General features: G+C 55.9%; 1 protein-coding gene across 2 annotated transcripts; it reads left to right on the top strand.

The window, feature by feature from the left end:
• Positions 1-5,342: 5,342 nt before the first annotated feature.
• On the top strand, positions 5,343-11,533 carry S100B (S100 calcium binding protein B). 2 transcript variants are annotated; one of them, XM_059165006.1, is made up of 3 exons: positions 5,343-5,469; positions 7,723-7,902; positions 10,414-11,533. In XM_059165006.1, exons 2-3 carry the CDS (start codon positions 7,765-7,767, stop codon positions 10,552-10,554), a joined length of 279 nt encoding a protein of 92 aa, XP_059020989.1. In that variant the 5' UTR covers positions 5,343-5,469; positions 7,723-7,764; the 3' UTR covers positions 10,555-11,533. The 2 variants fall into 2 exon arrangements, with proteins under 2 accessions (XP_059020989.1, XP_059020990.1); XM_059165007.1 differs by having other exon boundaries at positions 5,346-5,469; positions 7,727-7,902.
• Positions 11,534-17,050: the final 5,517 nt, after the last annotated feature.

Genomic DNA, 17,050 nt, shown 5'->3' with positions numbered 1-17,050 from the left:
AGAGATGGATGCATTCCTGGAAACGTATAAGTGACCAAAACTGAAACAGGAAGAAATAGAAAACCTGAACAGACCCATAAGCAGCAAGGAGATTGAAGCAGTGATCACAAATTTCCCAACAAACGAGACTCCAGGGCTGGATGGAAATTCTACCAGGGAATCTAAACACTTAAAGAATTAATACCTATTCTTCTGAAACTGCTTCCAAAAAAGAAATGGAAAGAAAACTTTCAAACTCTTTCTATGACTCCAGCAATACCTTGATCCCAAAACCAGACAAAGACCTCACCAAAAAGGAGAATATCCTTGATGAACATGGATGCAAAAATTCTCACCAAGAAGCCAATAGGATCCAACAGTACATTAAAAAGAATATTCACCACAACCAGCAGGACTTACTCCTGGGCTGCAAGGGTGGCTCAACATCCACAAATCAATCAATGTGCTACAACACATTAATAAAAGAAAGAACAAGAACCATAAGATCTTCTCAATAGGTATAGGAAAAGCATTTGACAAAGTACAGCATCCTTTCTTGATTAAAACTCTTCACACTGTAGGGATAAAGGAAAAATGCCTCAATATCATAAAAACCATCTATGAGTAACCCACAGCAATATCACTCTCAATGGGGAAAAACAGAGTTTTTCTCCTAAGGTCAGAAACACAGCAGGGATGTCCACTGTCACCACTGCCATTCAACATAGTACTAGAAGTCCTGGCCTCAGCAATCAGACAACAGAAAGAAGAAAAGGAAGTGGGCATCTGAGAAGAAGTCAAACTCTCGGTCTTCACAGAGGACATGATACTCTATGTGGAAATCCCAAGAGACTCCACCCCAAAACTGCTAGAACCCATACAGGATTTGAGCAAAGTGGCAGGATATAAAATCAATGCACAGAAATCAGTTGCATTTCTATACACAAACAATGAGACAAAAGAAAGAGAAATTCAGGAATTGATCCCATTTACAATTGCACTAAACACATAAGATATCTAGGAATAAATCTAACCAAAGAGGCAAAGGATCTGTACTCTGAAAACTATAGAACATTCATGAAAGAAATTCAGGAAGACACAAAGAAATGGAAAAACTGTTCCATGCTCATGATTGGAAGAACAAATATTGTTAAAATGTCTGTTACCTAGAGCAATCGATATATTCAATGCAATCCCTGTCAAAATGCCATCAACATTTTTCCACATAGCTGGAATAAATAATCTGAAAATTTGGTGTTTTTTAAATAAAGATTTTATGTATTTATCTGTCAGAGGGAGAGAGCACAAGCAGAGGGAGCAGCAGGCAGAGGGAGAAGCAGGCTCCCTGCTGAGCAAGGTACCCAATGTGGGACTTAATTTCAGGACCCTGGGATCATGACCTGAGCTGAAGGTTGATGCTTAACTGACTGAGCTCCCCAGGCCTCCTATAAATAATCCTAAAATTTGTATGGAACTAGGAAAGACCCCACATAGCCAAAATAATGTTGGTGGGGGTGGGGGGGACCAAAGCTGGCAGCATCATAATTCCAGACTTCATGCTGCATTACAAAGCTGTCATCAAGACAGCATGGTACTGGCACAAAAACAGACATAGATCAGTGGAACAGAACGGAGAGCCCAGAAACTGACCCTCAACTCCATGGTCAACTAATCTTCAGCAAAGCAAGAAAGAATCCAGTGGAAAACATAGTCTTATCAACAAATGGTGCTGGGAAAATTGGACAGCCACATGCAGAAGAATGAAACTGGACCATATCTTAGACCACACACAAAAATAGACTCAAAATAGATGAAAGATCCAAATATGAGACAGGAATCCATCAAATTCCTAGAGGCGAACACAGGCAGAAACCTCTGAGACCTCAACCAGAGCAGCTTCTTGCTAGACACGTCTCCAATGGCAAAGGAAACAAAGGCAAAAGTGAACTCTTGGGACGTCATCAAGATCAAAACTTTTTGCACAGCAAAGAAAACAGTTGACAAAACTGAAAGACAACTGAATGGGAGAAGATATTTGCAAATGACATGTTAGATAAAGGGCTAGTGTCCAAAATCTATAAGTTACCAAACCCAACACCCAAAAAACAAATAATCCAATCAAGAAATGTGCAGAAGACATGAACAGACATTTCTGCAAAGAAGACATCCAGATGGCCAACAGACATGAAGAAGTGCTCCACGTCACTCGGCATCAGAACCACAGTGAGATCCCACCTCACACGGGTCAGAACGGCTAAAATCAACACGTCAGGAAACGACAGGTGCTGGCGAGGATGCGGAGAAAGGGGAACCTCCTGCACGGTTGGTGGGAACGCAAGCTGGTGCCGCCGCTCTGGAAAACAGCACGGAGGGTCCTCAGAAAGTTGAAAATAGAGCTGCCCTACGACCCAGCAATCAGAATACTGGGTATTTATCCCAAAAATACAGATGGAGTGATCTGAAGGGACATCTGCCCCCCAGTGTTCAAAGCAGCGACGCCCACGACAGCCGGACTGCGGGAAGAGCCCGGACGTCCGTCGGCAGATGCACGGACAGAGAAGACGGGGTTCGTCTACACGACGGAATGTGACTCGGCCATCAGAAAGGGAGACGTCCTGCCCTTGGCATCGGCGTGGATGGAACCGGAGGGGACTGTGCTGAGCGAAGTCGGTCCATCAGAGAAAGACAATTATACGATCTCACTCGTACGTGGGATTTAAGAAACAAAACATGAACATAGGGGAGGGGAAGGAAAAATAAAGCAAGAAGAAATCTGAAAAGGAGGCAAACCAAAGACTTTTCATAGGAAACACACTGAGGGCTGCTGGAGGGAAGGGGGACGGGCATTAAAGCGGGCACAGGATGTGACAGGCACTGGGTGTCACGTCAGACTAATGAATCACTGACCTCTACCTCTGAAACTCGTAATACTGTATGTTAATTAATTGAATTTAAGTTGAAAAATAAAACCACTAACCAAAAAAAAAAAGTGATTGGTTTTGAGGAAAAGGCCGCAGTCAGATCGACAGCCGATACCAAGGGTCAGGCGCCGTATTAGGTCTCCTCCAAGAGAGACGCCCACCTGGCGGCTCCACATGAAGTCGCCGTTGACCCGTCCGTTCCGTCCGTCTGTCTCCGTCCGCCACAACGGACTCGGCGCCCCCACAGGCTACGCTGGCAGGTTAAGTGGGTTTGTGGTATCACCACCTTCGTCTGCACCAGCTCTTTGACGACGGCACGAATCTCTCCAGTTCTCCCGTGCTGCAGTCCTGCTCCGTCCATGTCATGATAGAGGGGGCAGCTCTAGTCCCCGGTTCTTCCGTCCTACTGGTCCCGCTCGTGTGCGAGGGAGCCTGGGAAGGCTCTGCCAGCGCTGAGTGTGTCGTTCCAGGGCCCGTTCAGGAGCTGAAGAACCGAGGACCCGGAGAGCCCCTCCGCCAGCCACGGGGAGCCGGTCGGGGAAGACGCTGACACCGGAACACCGCAGAGGAGTCGGGGGCCCCGGCGCCATGTTGTGGCCCCAGGAGTTAACGCCAGCGCAGAGCCCACATGTAGTTACCCCGGAGAGATGCAAGAATTTCCTTTCAGATCCTCATTTCCACTCTGTGCGCGTCAGCAAGCAGCTGCCGGTGCCTTGGGGACAGCCTGGAGGAGTTGCCTGGTGGTACTGGTGGCCGTCTAGGGCCTGCCTCCCTCACGAGACTGGAGCTTCGACCCCACGTAGATCGGTGGTGGCCCTCACTGTGGTGGTTCCAGTCAGATCTGGGTTCCCAGACCTGGGGTCTGTGCCACGGCCCAGGTGAGGGCCGGCTTGAGCAGGCTGCTGTCCGCAGCCAACGACCTCCGTGGACCCAGGCCTGCTGACGCCTGGAGCTCCCTGCACTGCTCTGAAATGCCAACCCCCACTGAAAGTCAGGAGCCTGATCCAAAAGCAGCCACGCGTGGGGCCACTTGTAGGCTACGTGGTTTACTCCAGAACGTAGTTCCCGCTGCTACGGGGCCAGCTGCTCCCGGGGACTGGAGCTGCGGGCGTGGGTCTGACGGTCACGCAGGACTAGCGCAGGGGTCCGGGGTGACGAGAGGAGACCCTAACCAGGTAGTGTGGAGAGCAGCTGGCGTGAGCTGCAAGTGCGAAGGCCACGCTTTGGGCCCCGGACCCCTTGCCGCTGGGGGCAGGAACGTCCCTGTCCCGGGGAGATCTGCCCTCAGCCGGCCGGCCGCATGCCCTGCGCTCTTCTGGTCTCGTGCACTCCGGAGGGAGAGGAAGCGCGGGGGTCCCAGCGCTTGAAAGCCCCCCTCTCCCAGGTGACCGTCCCCTCTCCGCCGCGGAGCCCAGCACCCTCTCCCTGCTCTCTGCTCCACAGAGCCTGGCGCGGGGTGCGCGACCAGTGCCCTGGGCTGTGCGGGAGGCCGTGCCGTGGACAACCCGAGGGCAGGCACTGTGCTGGGCGACCGGCAGCCGGATGGGCAGGTTCCACACTCCTCATTGCCCTGCGGGAGCGGCTGTGGCGTGGGCGCTGCGGAGCAAGCACAGGGTTGGCCGCCCCTAGTGCGGGGTGCATGGCCCCGGGGCCCCGTTGCTCCTTCCTCGCACGCGGGCAAGCCCTGCCGCCCGGGGCATGCACAGCACGGGGCTCTTCAGCAGCCCATGGGCAGCCGAGGACGCAGGCCCAGCCCAGGCCACTCAGGTTCCACGGAGGCAGGTGTGGGCACAGGCTGGTGGCCAGGAGGGGACAACTCAAGCCCCAAGGCTCACGGCCCAGCATTGTGCCCAGGACACACTTCCACGTGTCCAGGAGTCAAGAAGTTGCTGGTGAAGCAGACGGTGACTGGACAGCAGTGCCCGCAAGCGGGTCCTGTAGGGTGCGACCGTGGCCTCTGCGAACCCGAGTCAGGAGATGGGCCCAGCATGGGGGGCGGGCCGGGGTGCGGGTGTGCGCCTCGCAGAGGGGGCCGTTCAGGGGGCGGTGAGGGAGGCCGTGCAGGGACGGGCTGGGGGCCGCGCGCGGGGTGGTGCAGAGGCCCCCCCGGGAAGCAGCCCGCGGCCCCCAGGCCCCTGCTCAGCCTGGACTTGGAAGCACTGCAGTCTTGGTCTTGGCTGAGCATGTGCTTTGTTTGCATCAAGGACGGGCTCAGTTCCCCCCACCCCCGGCCTCGCCTTCACTTCGATCTTCATGTATAATTAAAGCCGCCCAGAAAGCTGACGCCCGGCTTCCTGCCCCCTAGGACTCTCTTCCTTGGCCGGAGTGTGGGCTTGGCTCCCGAGCCAGGCCCCGGGTGGCCGCGAGCTCAATGCGGCCCTGTGTGCAGGCCTGGCCGCCCGCCGCCCCCAGCCGCACCGCCCCCTCCCCGCGCCTCCCCCTTGGCTGTGGGCCCCGCAGTGCCGCACCCGCCGGGCCGGGCCAGGAAGGGATAAGAGGCCGACCCGCGGCCGCCGGGCCACTCGGGAGCACAGCCGGCAGGGACACGGAGCAGCCCGCAGCCGCTGATGTGAGGACCCTCGGGGACAACCTGCTCTTTTCTTTGGGAGGCAGGAAGGAGGGCTGGGAACAAGGTGGCGGCTCCCCAGGCCCCTGAGGCCTGCTGGTGCGGCTCACGTCCTGCCTTGTGGACGTGACCCCGGCTGGCCCAGTGGGACTTCAGACCCCAGTGGGCTGCGGTCCCCACTCAGAGCCCACTGGGACGTGGCCTCAGGGGGGTTCCGGGCCCCCCCGGGAGACTGAAGCAGCCCGAGCTCAGCCAGCCCCACTCCAAAGACGAACGTTTTCTCTCCCCGCAGCTCCTGTCCAGACCCAGGGTTTGCCGCCAGGGTCCCGGGGCCTGGACCACCCAGAAGTCCGAGCACAGCTGGGAGGGCTTGGCGGGGAGGTGACAAAGCGGGTCAGAGAAACCGGGGTTCGGTGCGTTTAAACTTGCCACTGGGAGGTAGGGCCCCTTCCCGCGTCCCGGGGATGCGTCCTTGGGCACTCAGAGCCCAGGAGCCTCTTGGTTTCCACGCAGAGAGATTAAGGCAGGACTGAGAGGCTGACTGGCCCAGGAGTAACGTTCAGGGAACTAAGCAGAAAGGAAATACAGATGTTTGATTCTGCTTCTCTTAGAAGATAAGCTTTAAAGCAGGGAAGAATTTAAAAGGAAAAACATTTTAATTAATTTCAGTGTGGTTATGAAGAAAGTCACATTACATGGAGCTTTTGGACATGGAATATATGTTTTATGCTTTTCCTTTAAAAAAAATCCCACTAGTCATACTTTATGGAAAAATAAGTCAGCCTCTCCTTCCCCAAATGATCACAGACTTTGAGAAACATCCGAATAATGCAAATGTTCCTTGGGTTTTTTGTTTTGTTTCCAAAACACAAAATCAATAATTGAAAACCTGGGTGCAAAGGATGAGAACGAATAAACATTAAAGATTTTCTTTTAACGTTAAAGATTTTAATCCATCTGACTCGTTCCGTCCATGTGTGATAAATCCGATTTTTAGGGATTGAAGAGCAAAGCAAAGGGTACTGATTATTAGGTGACTGTAGCAGAGGTCAGGTCAAGACAAAAATCCACAATGCTTTCTCCTCTGAGAAATCAGAGGTAAAAAATATCAGAAATGAGGTGTTAACTATTTCCTCCAATATATTGTTTAGATACAAGTGATGTATCTGACATGGGGGTGATTTTTCAACGAGATGTAGTTTCGTAACTACTTTCAGCTGAGCTCACGGACGGGCGCTCAAGGCCGGCGGTCGCTGGACGTCTCTGGCTGTCTCAGTTTTGTGGAGCAGCTGACGGGCTGTCCTTTGTAAAACGTTCCCAAGTCCCAGGATGAAACAGATATTTCCTGTTTTCGGGCCGCGGTCAGAGGTCCGGCGGAGGGGACAGCAGGAAGCTGAGTGACCCTGGGGCCCCGCAGGGCGCGCTGGAGGCTGGGAGACCGCAAAGGGCCGGCCGGCTCAGCCTCCTGCTGCTCCGTCCATCCTGCCCCCGGACCAGCCCGGCCCCGCAGCCTGCGGTACCTTGTTGTCTCCGGTGGGTCATCTTCGACCTGTCACTGAGATGCTGCTCTGCGTTTAAGAATATCTGTGGCATTTCTGCCGTATTTGTTTCTCGTTCGATTTCCAGCGGTTTCCGGTCGTGTTGCTCACACCCATCAAAGAAGAATCCCTTAAGGGTTTGTATTTAACACACGTTGTTTACATATTATTTCAAAGGAAAGCAAGTTCCTGCATTTTACGAACCTTCGAATCTTGAAGAAGGACCTGCACTTTTCTTGCTAAACTTACTCTGAATATGTGTGTGCTGCTTCGTGAGTTTACCAACAGGATTTTCCTCCTCTGTTGGCCAGTTGTTCACTGGCTCGGCTCACAGGAGCACCATTGATTTCTGCTCCTTTCCTTCCTGGTCACCTTACTTGGTTCTAGTCGATTCTAACGTCTGGCGGTCGGCGCTTTGCTCCCTGCTCTCTGTCCCTTCCTCTTGGAGCCCGGTAGGGCAGAGCGTGGCCTACTGGGGAGGAAGCAGGAATCGGCCCCCAGACCCTCTCACGGCGCCGCCCTGTCTTCCTGCTGAAGTCCCCCATGGGCCAAACCCACGCCGAAGCCGGGCACGTGGGCACGTGGGACGAAGGGAGGGAGGGGCGGAGAACGGGGAAGCGGCCCCGGCCGGGAGGGGGATGAGCCGAGGCCCGTCTGGCCCCCTCCTCTGGGCGGAATTCTGTAGAGCTAACGCTTAACTGTTCTGTGTACGAACAAGGCAGAAAGCACCAGAGGGCATCTTTCCTTTGTGGACCCCGGGATGTCTGAGCTGGAGAAGGCCATGGTGAGTCTCATCGACATCTTCCATCAGTACTCCGGAAGGGAGGGTGACAAGCACAAGCTGAAGAAATCCGAACTCAAGGAGCTCATCAACGGTGAGCTCCCCCACTTTTTAGAGGTGAGTCTCGCTTTTTAAAATCCAGTTTATCCGATCTCCGTCCACTCATAAAACCACTGTGCGCTTTCTCTTCTGGGCTGCCTGAAGGTGGTTCTGGTGTAGGCTGGTTCTCCACACGTGTTCGTGCAACTGAATCCCCATTTTATTTTTTTTAAGATTTTATTTATTTGACAGACAGAGATCACAAGTAGGCAGAGAGAGAGGAGGAAACAGGTTCCCCGCCGAGCAGAGAGCCCGATGTGGGGCTCAATCCCAGGACTCTGAGATCATGACCTGAGCCGGAGGCTGAGGCTTAACCCACTGAGCAACCGGCGCCCCAGTGAACCCCCATGTTAGAGGCAGGCTCAGATGGCCCCGTTCTCATTTTCATGCTTGGTGTATCGTAGCAGCAGCCAGGAGAAACTGCTGTCTCCAAGGCTAAAGCACAGGCTGCAGGTAATGCTGACTTCCGGACAGATGGGGAGGTTCCAGCAGTGATGAGGAAAGTGTCGTCATGACGTGCCTGGCCAGTGCACACACGAGAAAGGGTCAGAAGTGAGCTCTGGTCCGGGAGGGCTGTGCCCGCACTAGCTGCACAATCAGTGCCTCCAGACGCCGTTCACTCAGCACGTGGTCACTGAGGGCGTCCCGTGTTCACCGGGGAGACGCAGGCCCAAGGACACGGCCCCGGCTTCTGGGACACCCGGCCTGGTGCGCGGACGGCCACAGCCACCCCCGTCCCCACTGCCCTCAGGTCAGCCTTTGCACTGCGCCCCGTCTGGTGCCCTTGAGGCCATGGGCTGCAGTCCAGCTGGTCGCTGACCTTCCCTTAGTGGCCAGAACCCAGGCCACACACAGGAAACAGCCAGACCACAAATCAGGGCGCCAGGGTCTGACGAAGCGCTAATTCCGGGAACGGTGCCAGGACACCCGGTGTGGCCCCGCGGCCCGGGCCGTGGAGCCGCCCTCCTGAGCCAGACTGGAGGCAGCGCCCCGGGGTTCCGGCAGCGAGGCAGCGCCCGCCGTCTGCAGGGCCGCCTGGGGGGCTCCTGTCCGCACCCCGACCCACACACGCCGTCACTGCGAGCCCCGGGACGCACCAGCAGGCTCGCGGGGGTGGGCGTCTCTGGGGCTGACTCTGGGGTTTTCTCAGACATTCGGGTTCTCGAGCCACGGCCCCCCTGTGCGCTCGGTTCCCCGCCCGCCCACGTTCTAACCTAACGGCCCGAACTCGCAGCTTCTTCTGCAGACGAGGGTGGTTCTAGGGTGAAGGGAGACAGAGTTTGTCAAGCCCTGAACCGACAGGGACAGCCCAACAAGCAACGATCAGTAATTAGTGATGACGAAGTTATTACAAAATAATGTAAATTACATAAAACAATCACTCATCACAAACTGTTGGTTTGAAAACAGGGAAAGCTTAGCATGTGGGAACCACAATTTATAAAAGACAAATAACTCGTGGTAAGTGGATCGAGGTATCATCAACATCAGCTGACCTGGTTTTATTGGGGTAATTTCGGTTTGGGGGTGAATCTATAACGTAATCGAGACAGCGTCCCTCCCGTCCGTCTTAGCAGATGTCTCCAGGTCCCACCAGCCCCGCTGGAATCTGTCCTGCACGTATGCTCTCTTCAAGGCGGCTTGTGGACGTGCCCCCGACTGCTTCGGGCCAAGCTCTCTGGCCCCGCGGCTGATTCCCTGTAGCCTGCACGTAGGCTGTCCGTGCAAGTTTGGTGCCAGTTCTTCCCACTGCGCCTAAAGCCCTGCCCCGTGTCTGCCCCCGGGACCGGTAACCCCATTGGCTCAGCAGCAGTGACAGTCAGCAGGGCCGGCAGGAAAGTCCCCTGACACCCAGAAAGCAACTCGAGGGGCAGAAAGAACACAGCACTTCACAAATTTAGGGTCTGTTCGCAAGAATCACTCCAGGAAAAAACCCCACTTTTGTAGGTTTTTTTGTTTTTGTTTTTTCTGATAGAGATCACAGGTAGGCAGAGAGGCAGGCAGAGAGAGAGAGGAGGAAGCAAGCTTCCCATCAAACAGGAAGCCCAATACGGGGCTCGATCCCAAGACCCTGAGATCATGACCTGAGCTGAAGGCAGATGCTTAACCCACTGAGCCATTCAGGTGCCCCCCCAAACCCACTTTTGAAACATGAAAACCCACTGAAAACTTTCATTCCACTCCCAGAAGCAGTGAAACACGTAGGGGAACCAAAATTTCATGTTTTCTTCCAAGATGTTTGCTCACAATGCTTTCTGGCGTCTGGACGGCATCCGCTCTCCGGGCGTTTCTGGATTGAGGCACAGTGAGAGCGAGCGGCAGGTTGTTGTTCCGTTTCATCTTAGGACCTACGGGTGGAACCGACACTCGGACCCCCAGAGACTAAAGACCTTTCTGGTATTTCAGGGCATCTTCTATCTTAACTTGCTTCTGGCACAAATTATGAAAGCCAGCCAACGATTAATCATGTCTCGAAGGCCCTAAAGTTCAACTAAACACAAGCTGGGCAGCTTCTCTTCTATCTCGTAGGAAGTCAAGGAGCAGGAGGTCGTGGACAAAGTCATGGAAGCCCTGGACAGTGACGGAGACGGCGAGTGTGACTTCCAGGAGTTTATGGTCTTTGTCGCCATGGTTACCACCGCCTGCCACGAGTTCTTTGCGCACGAGTGAGCGGCAGAGCAGTGGCTGGGACAGGGGCGAGGGTCACGCAGGAAGCAGAGAGTGGGGCTCGCCGCTAGTAGGAACGGAGCTTTCCCGCCGCGCTGTAGCTAATTAGGAAGCTTGACTTGCTCTGTCAACGAGCAGCTGACAACCTCTTCCCACGGCTGACTCTGGCCCCGTCCTTCCTTCTGCTCCGCTCGGCACACGCGTCCGCCGACGGGGGCGTGGGACCCGGGCCATCCTCGTTCTGGGAAGCGTGTGCTCGGCCGCCGTCATGGCTGTGGAGAGCCCTAACCCAGGCCTGCCACGCTGCCCCCAGAAATGCTCTGGGCACGTGTGCTTCCTGGAGTCAGAAAGACAAGGCTTTGCCCTTAAACCGGTTTACCCTCCGTGCAAATGAACCCTCAGGGCGTGAGGGGGTCCGACAGGCCACCTGCTCCTCCGACAGTGCGGCCGCAGGCTGGTCCCCTTCCCCGCGGGGAGCTGTGGGTCCTGAGCACACACCGTCGCTCACCAAGCTGCAGGAAGCCGGTGTCTCACGACCGTGAAGTACCGACGCTTTGGTTCTCGCCGGGGCTGAGGATCAGAGTCCCGCTCTCTGCGGACTCTCTGCGCGGCTCCCACCTGCTGCCGCGGGCTGTGTGGCCGGGACGGTGCGCCTCTCTGCAGACAGGCTCCCTTCCCGCGGCCTCCGGTCTGGGAAGGGCCCTGGCCCTGCTGCGTGTGTGCGGAGGCTGGGCCTGCCCACGCCGGTTGGCAAGGTCGGTGCACGTGGCAAGCTGAGCTGTGAGCTGGGTACCCACGAATTCAAATAAATCAGTTTCAAATAATTCACATCATCAACTTATAAATATGAACAGTCACATCCCAGAAAAGCCCCATGAACCTTATCGACCCCCTTCTGCTGCTGCTGCTTTTAAGTGCACAGACTTGGAAACTCCTACGCCGGGCGGTTGCTTGTATTCGCATTAAATAAAGAACGCGGTGACAGTTCTCGTGGCGGTGACAGTTCTCGAGGCGGTGACAGTTCTCGAGGCCGGGACAGAAACCAGAGCCAAACACCCGCCAGCCCGGGAGGAGGAGCAGAGGGACCCCCGCCGCCGCCTCGCTCTCCTGCGCCTTCCCTGAAGCCGGGCGGGTGCGCGGGACAAGGGACACTGGGATGGGGGCGTGGTGAGCAGGGCTGGGGCAGGGTGCAGAGTGGAGAGCCGGGGCCCAGAGCGGCGGGGGCGGGGAAGGGGGCGGGGAAGGGGGCGGGGAAGGGGCGGGAGGAGCTGGGAGTGAGGCGGGCGAAGGGGTGGGGGGCGGGGGGGCGAGAAGAGGTGGAGGGAGGAGGGGTCAGGGTGAGGAAGGGGTGGGGCGGGAGGTGCGGGCTGAGGAAGGCGGCTGAGGGCTGGGCGGCCCCGGGACCGCCACCGGCCACCGGCTCCGCACAACTTCCAGCCCGCTTGGCCCCCCGAGGCCCCCCCCCCCCGGGCCTCATCAGCCGGACGCCGGGGAGGGGCGGGTCACGGGTCACGGGGACGGGGGGGTCCCGGGCGCAGGCGGCGGGGCGGGGCGCGTGGAGCTGGGGACGGAGGCCAGCACCCAGGGACCCTCTCCAGGGACCCCCCGGCCTGCGCACGGCCCACGGCGGGGCTCCTGCGGGCTCGGCAGGTTTTCCCCCCACACGCCCGGGGCCCCCGCGTGTCCCGCCGTCCCCCGGGAGATGCGACCTTGAAACCGAAACAGCCGGTCGAGGGCGGCCGCGATCCGATGGGAAGGGCCGGGAAGGGCGGTCCGGGCCGCAGCGGGTCCCGCGGCGGCCGCACAGGGAGGGGCGGGGCGGGGCGGGGCGGGGCGGGGCGGCCCCTGGGGGAGGGTCCGCAGCCGCCGGTCCGCGTGGGGTGGGGAGGGCCGGGCAGGGGTGGAGAGGAGCTGGGGGAGCACAGGGGTGCCCGCCCTGCGGGGAGGGCCGGGAGGAGAGGGGAGCCCGCTCGGGGCAGCGTCCGGCTCTCCGTGGGCCGCAGAGGACGGCGCCCCCCACGGCCAGCGGCGGCCCGAGCCCCGGCCTGCGGCTCCCTTGCCGGCCGCCGACCAAGCAGCTCAAGGGGACTCGGCTCGGGCCTGTCCCCCTGGCCCAGACCACACAGGAACCAGCTGCACTGGACTGGCCCCCGGAAGGCTGCCAGGGCAGCCGTGGAATGTGCCGCGGATCCCGCACCCAGGGGTGCTCCTTCACCCCAAAGAGGGAAGCGGGGCCGCAGGGATCCTGGGGGCCTTCTGGTTGTAAGAGGCCCGTGAGCCTCCTCTGGCCTCTGCTCGGTGCGACCCGTCTTGCCCCACAGGCCGTGTCTGGTGCTGTGAATGGCCACTTAGGGTCCCCACACAGAGGGCAGCACGTCTGACGACCCAGGAGCTGACCCAGGCATCCCCAGCTGGGCAGGGCGAGCCCTGGGCAGGGGGGGAGGGTGACGAGGCTGGAAATCAGCTCCTGACTTCAGCCGGGAGCAAAAGCCACTCACCCGGGCCTCAAGGAAGGGAGCTCCGCATCTTAACCGACCTCTGTCCTCTCCCAGGGTTGCTTTTCACAAGGCACGGTGCAGCCACATGCGATTTCCTGTGCCCCCGGGTCCCCGGGCTCGACCCACAGTGGCCAGAGAGTCTGTCTCTGACAGGGCAGAAACCCTGGGGCCAAGCCTGGGACCCTATTTGTGAGAGTACTGCACGCTTCTGGGGCTGCTGGGGGCCCATCCTCCACCCTCGGGACCACAAGCGTCCCGGCGGACACCAAGGCCCCTGCCCACAGTCCTGGCGAGACGATCGCCAGGCTTCTCTGCTACGGAGAGGAGGGGTCCTCACGTCATGTCCTGGGGTGGTGTGGGGCGCACCCCTTCCCAGCTCGCGCAGGCACAGGAGCTGTGGGAAGGCCATGGAGTCCCTGAGCACTGGCCCTGCCCAGGGAGCAGGCTGCAGTGGGTGCGGGCAGAGCCGGGGCTGAGGCTGAGGCGGGGACCTCCTCGAGAGCACAGCCCTAGGCCCCCGGGTGTTTCCGAAGACCCCACCCCCACCTCCAGGACCCCTTGTAACAGGGGGGCCCCTGGAGTTCCTCTGCCCCGGGCTGGGGTGGGGCGGGGGCGGGGAGACCGTCCGGGAGGGGCAGGGGTGGGCACCAGGGAGGGAGTCCTGGGCTCCGGCCTCCCAGCACAACCTAAGGAGCTTGTGCGACACCACAGCCTGGTTCCCAGGTCAGGGCCGGGGCCGGGGTGGTGGGGAGGCTGCTTGAGCAAGAACTTAGGTGATTTTTGTCTTCAGAAAGTTAGGAAAGACCAGATTAGTAAAATAGCGCTATCAGGGGCGCCTGGGTGGCTCAGTGGGTTAAGCCTCTGTCTTCGGCTCAGGTCCTGATCCCAGGGTCACAGGAACGAGCCCCGCATTGGGCTCTCTGCTCAGCGGGGAGCCTGCTTCCCCCTCTCCCTCTGCCTGCCTCTCTGCCTGCTTGTGATCTCTGTTGAATAAATAAATCTTTAAAAAAAAAAAAAAAAAAAAAGCCCTATCAGCCTTAGAGGTCCTTCTAGAATTGTGCTGTCTTCCTGGTACCGTGGGCCTCCCGAGAGCAGAGGAGCATCCCCAGAGCTTGAGGGCCCCGAGCTCCAGACTGCAGTTGCCTCCCTTAGGAAAGGCTGTTGGCTGGTGTGTGGGTCTAACCCACGGGGGTCCCCACCTCCTCTTCTGGTGGCCGCACTTTGTGTGACACCCTGATGAACAAACAGTCCTGATTCAGGCGGAGGCAACCCCTCCTTCACCATTATGCATGATGTTAGCTGGGGGCTGTCGGTGCCCTTTCTCCTGGGAAGCGACTTCTACTCCAGGAGTGCCGGGTGCCCCCGGCCAATCTTCTGCGTTTGTTGAGAATGATCATGCAGTTTGGGTTTTCACTCTGTTGGTACAGTATGTTACCTTGACTGAGTCTCAGATGTCAGGACAGCTTTGCATTCCTGGGGTTGATTCCACGTGGTTATGGTATATGATTGTTTCGTAGCTTTCTGTATGTTGATGGGTTTTATTTGCTTTTTTCCCCAACTCCCTCCACACTATTTATTTTGAGGATTTTTTCTGTCCATGTTTGTAAGAGACCCTGGCCTTTCGTTTTCCGGTCTTTGTAAGTCTTTGGTTTTGGATCAGGTAATACTGGCCTCCTCTATTTCCAGGAAGGTTTTGCGAAGAACTGGTATTAAACTGTCATCAGATGTTTGGTGGATTTCAGCAGTGAAGCCATCTGGGTGGGCGGTTTTTCAATTATCCGTTATCTTTACTTGCTGGGTCTGTTCAGATTGTCCCCTTCTTACGTCAGGGTTTGTCATTTGTGTCTTTCTAGGAATCTGTCCACTCATCTAGTTTACTGCCATACCATTATTTATAGTATTCCTTTAGAATATTGCTTATTTCTAGAAGGTCGGTAGTACTCTCTTTTGTTCTGATCCTAGCAACTTGAGTCTTTTATTTCTTCTCAGTCAACCTAAGTTTTGTCAGTTTTGAAAGAACCAGTTGTTTCTTGGATTTTGTTACTTGTTTATTATTATTATTATTATATTAAGAGATGTATTTATTTTTTAAAGACTTGATTTATTTGAGAGAGAGAGAGCAGGAGAGAGAGAGAAGCAGGCTCCCTACCAAGCAGGGATCCCACCGTGGGACTTGATCCCAGGACCCTCGGATCATCACCTGAGTCAAAGGCAGACACTCAGCGACGGAGTCACCCCAGCGCCCTACCTGTTGCTTGTTTGTAAACTTCCACTTTTATTATTTCCTTTCTTCTTCCTGCTTTCAGCCTAGTTTGCTCTCCTTTTCGCAGTGTCTTTAGGTAGAAAGTTATTGATTTGAGACCTTCTTTCTTAATGAATGTAGGCATCAATGACTATGAATGTGCTTCCAGGCATTGCTTTAGCTGCATCCCATACATTCTGATATGTTGTCCTCGTTTTCATTCATCTCGAAGTATTTTATTTCCCTTTTCATTTCTCCTTTGATGCTTTGGTTATTTAGGGATGTGTCAGTTTCAATTTTTTTTCCTGCTGATCCTCATTTTGTTCCACAGTAGTCAAAGATCATACTTTGTGTGATTTTTTAGCTTCTTAAAATTGACCAAGGTTTGTTTTACAGCCAGCGTAGGGCCTAGCCTAGAGAATTTTCATGCGCACTTGAGGAGGATTCATATTCTGTTGCTCCTGAATGGAGTGTCTTGTACACGCCTATGTCCAGCGGATTTCTACTGCTGTTCAGGTCTGTGTCCCTGTGGGTCGTCTGCCCGGTTATTCTATTCCACAGAGAGAAAACGGGGCACTGAAGTCTTCAATTACCACTCCTTCCTTCGCTTCCGTCGGTCTCTGCTCTGTGTATTTTGGTGATCTATTATGGTTAGGTGCGTATATTTTTATAATTATTAGGCCTTCCTGAGGAATTGTTTTGTCATTATAAAATGTCCCTCTTTATCTCTTCCAGCAATTTTTGTGTGTGTGTTAGACTCTATTTTATCTGATATTAGCTTTGCCACTTCATCCGTCATGTAGCTGCTATCAGCAAGAATTGCCTATTTCCATTCTTTTACTTTCAGTCTGCTACGGTCTTTGAATTAAAGCATGTGGTGGACATGCCAGTGGTTTGGGCAGGACCCTAGTCTCTTCCACTGACCACACCTGCTGCTGCTAGGCTCCTGCAAGGCCAGCTGATTGCTGCACTGTTTTCAACAAGGCTGAGGTGGGGGACGTGTGGACAGCTCTAGAGCCTAACTCGACCCAATGTGGGATTCACTGAGAAAACAGCACCCAAGTTCAGTGTTTGGGATTTATCGTAACCCCAGAAGGGCTCTTGCCCACAGTCTCTCTTCCCGGTTCTGCAAATTTGCTGGCCAGCCTATGGTTCGGCCAGTACCTTCACTGAATCTCTGAATCTCTTTCCAGTGGCCTTCGCCATAACTCCTACATTTTTAAAAAGTGCCCTTGTGGGTCCCTGGGTGGCTCAGTCACTTAGCATCTGCCTTCGGCTCAGGTCATGATCCCTGGGTCCTGGGATAGAGCCCCACATTGGTCTCTCTGCTCGGCAGGAAGCCTGCTTCTCCCTCTCCCACTCCCCTTGCTTGGGTTCCCTCTCTTGCTGTGTCTCTGTCAAATAAATAAATGAAATCTTTAAAAACAAAAGTGCCCTTATGCTCAAACTTCTCCAGGCCCTGAAGCTCTTGCTGTGGGTTCCTTTGGGGAGAGCCGAGGAGCTACCTGTCCTGTAGCCTGCCTCCCCCAGCAGGCAAGGGTTCTAGACCCGGGAGTGGGAGCAATGGCCCATTTCTGAGGGACAGACCCATTCTCAGAGCTCGGTGATCAGATGGGGGCAGTCCTATCCTCGGGTCTTCTCAGCTTGCCTCTCCCCGTGTGGAGCCAGGAGCTTCTGAGCTGGCCCAGGAGGACCAGGCTCCTGCCTCAGTGGCTTCTCATCCAAAGCAGAGGCTCCATTCCAGGAGGAGAGATCATGG

The sequence above is a fragment of the Mustela lutreola genome, chromosome 2 (genome assembly GCF_030435805.1).
Source record: "Mustela lutreola isolate mMusLut2 chromosome 2, mMusLut2.pri, whole genome shotgun sequence".
In the NCBI taxonomy this organism is placed as follows: domain Eukaryota; kingdom Metazoa; phylum Chordata; class Mammalia; order Carnivora; family Mustelidae; genus Mustela; species Mustela lutreola.
This window is presented reverse-complemented; position numbering and strand designations above follow the sequence as displayed.

Bases quoted from the DNA above. Each gene is read 5' to 3' on its own strand.
- S100B (XM_059165006.1), top strand. From the start codon at position 7,765: ATGTCTGAGCTGGAGAAGGCCATGGTGAGTCTCATCGACATCTTCCAT. The intron at 7,903-10,413 runs GTGAGTCTCGCT...TCTATCTCGTAG, and splicing joins AGCTCCCCCACTTTTTAGAG to GAAGTCAAGGAGCAGGAGGT.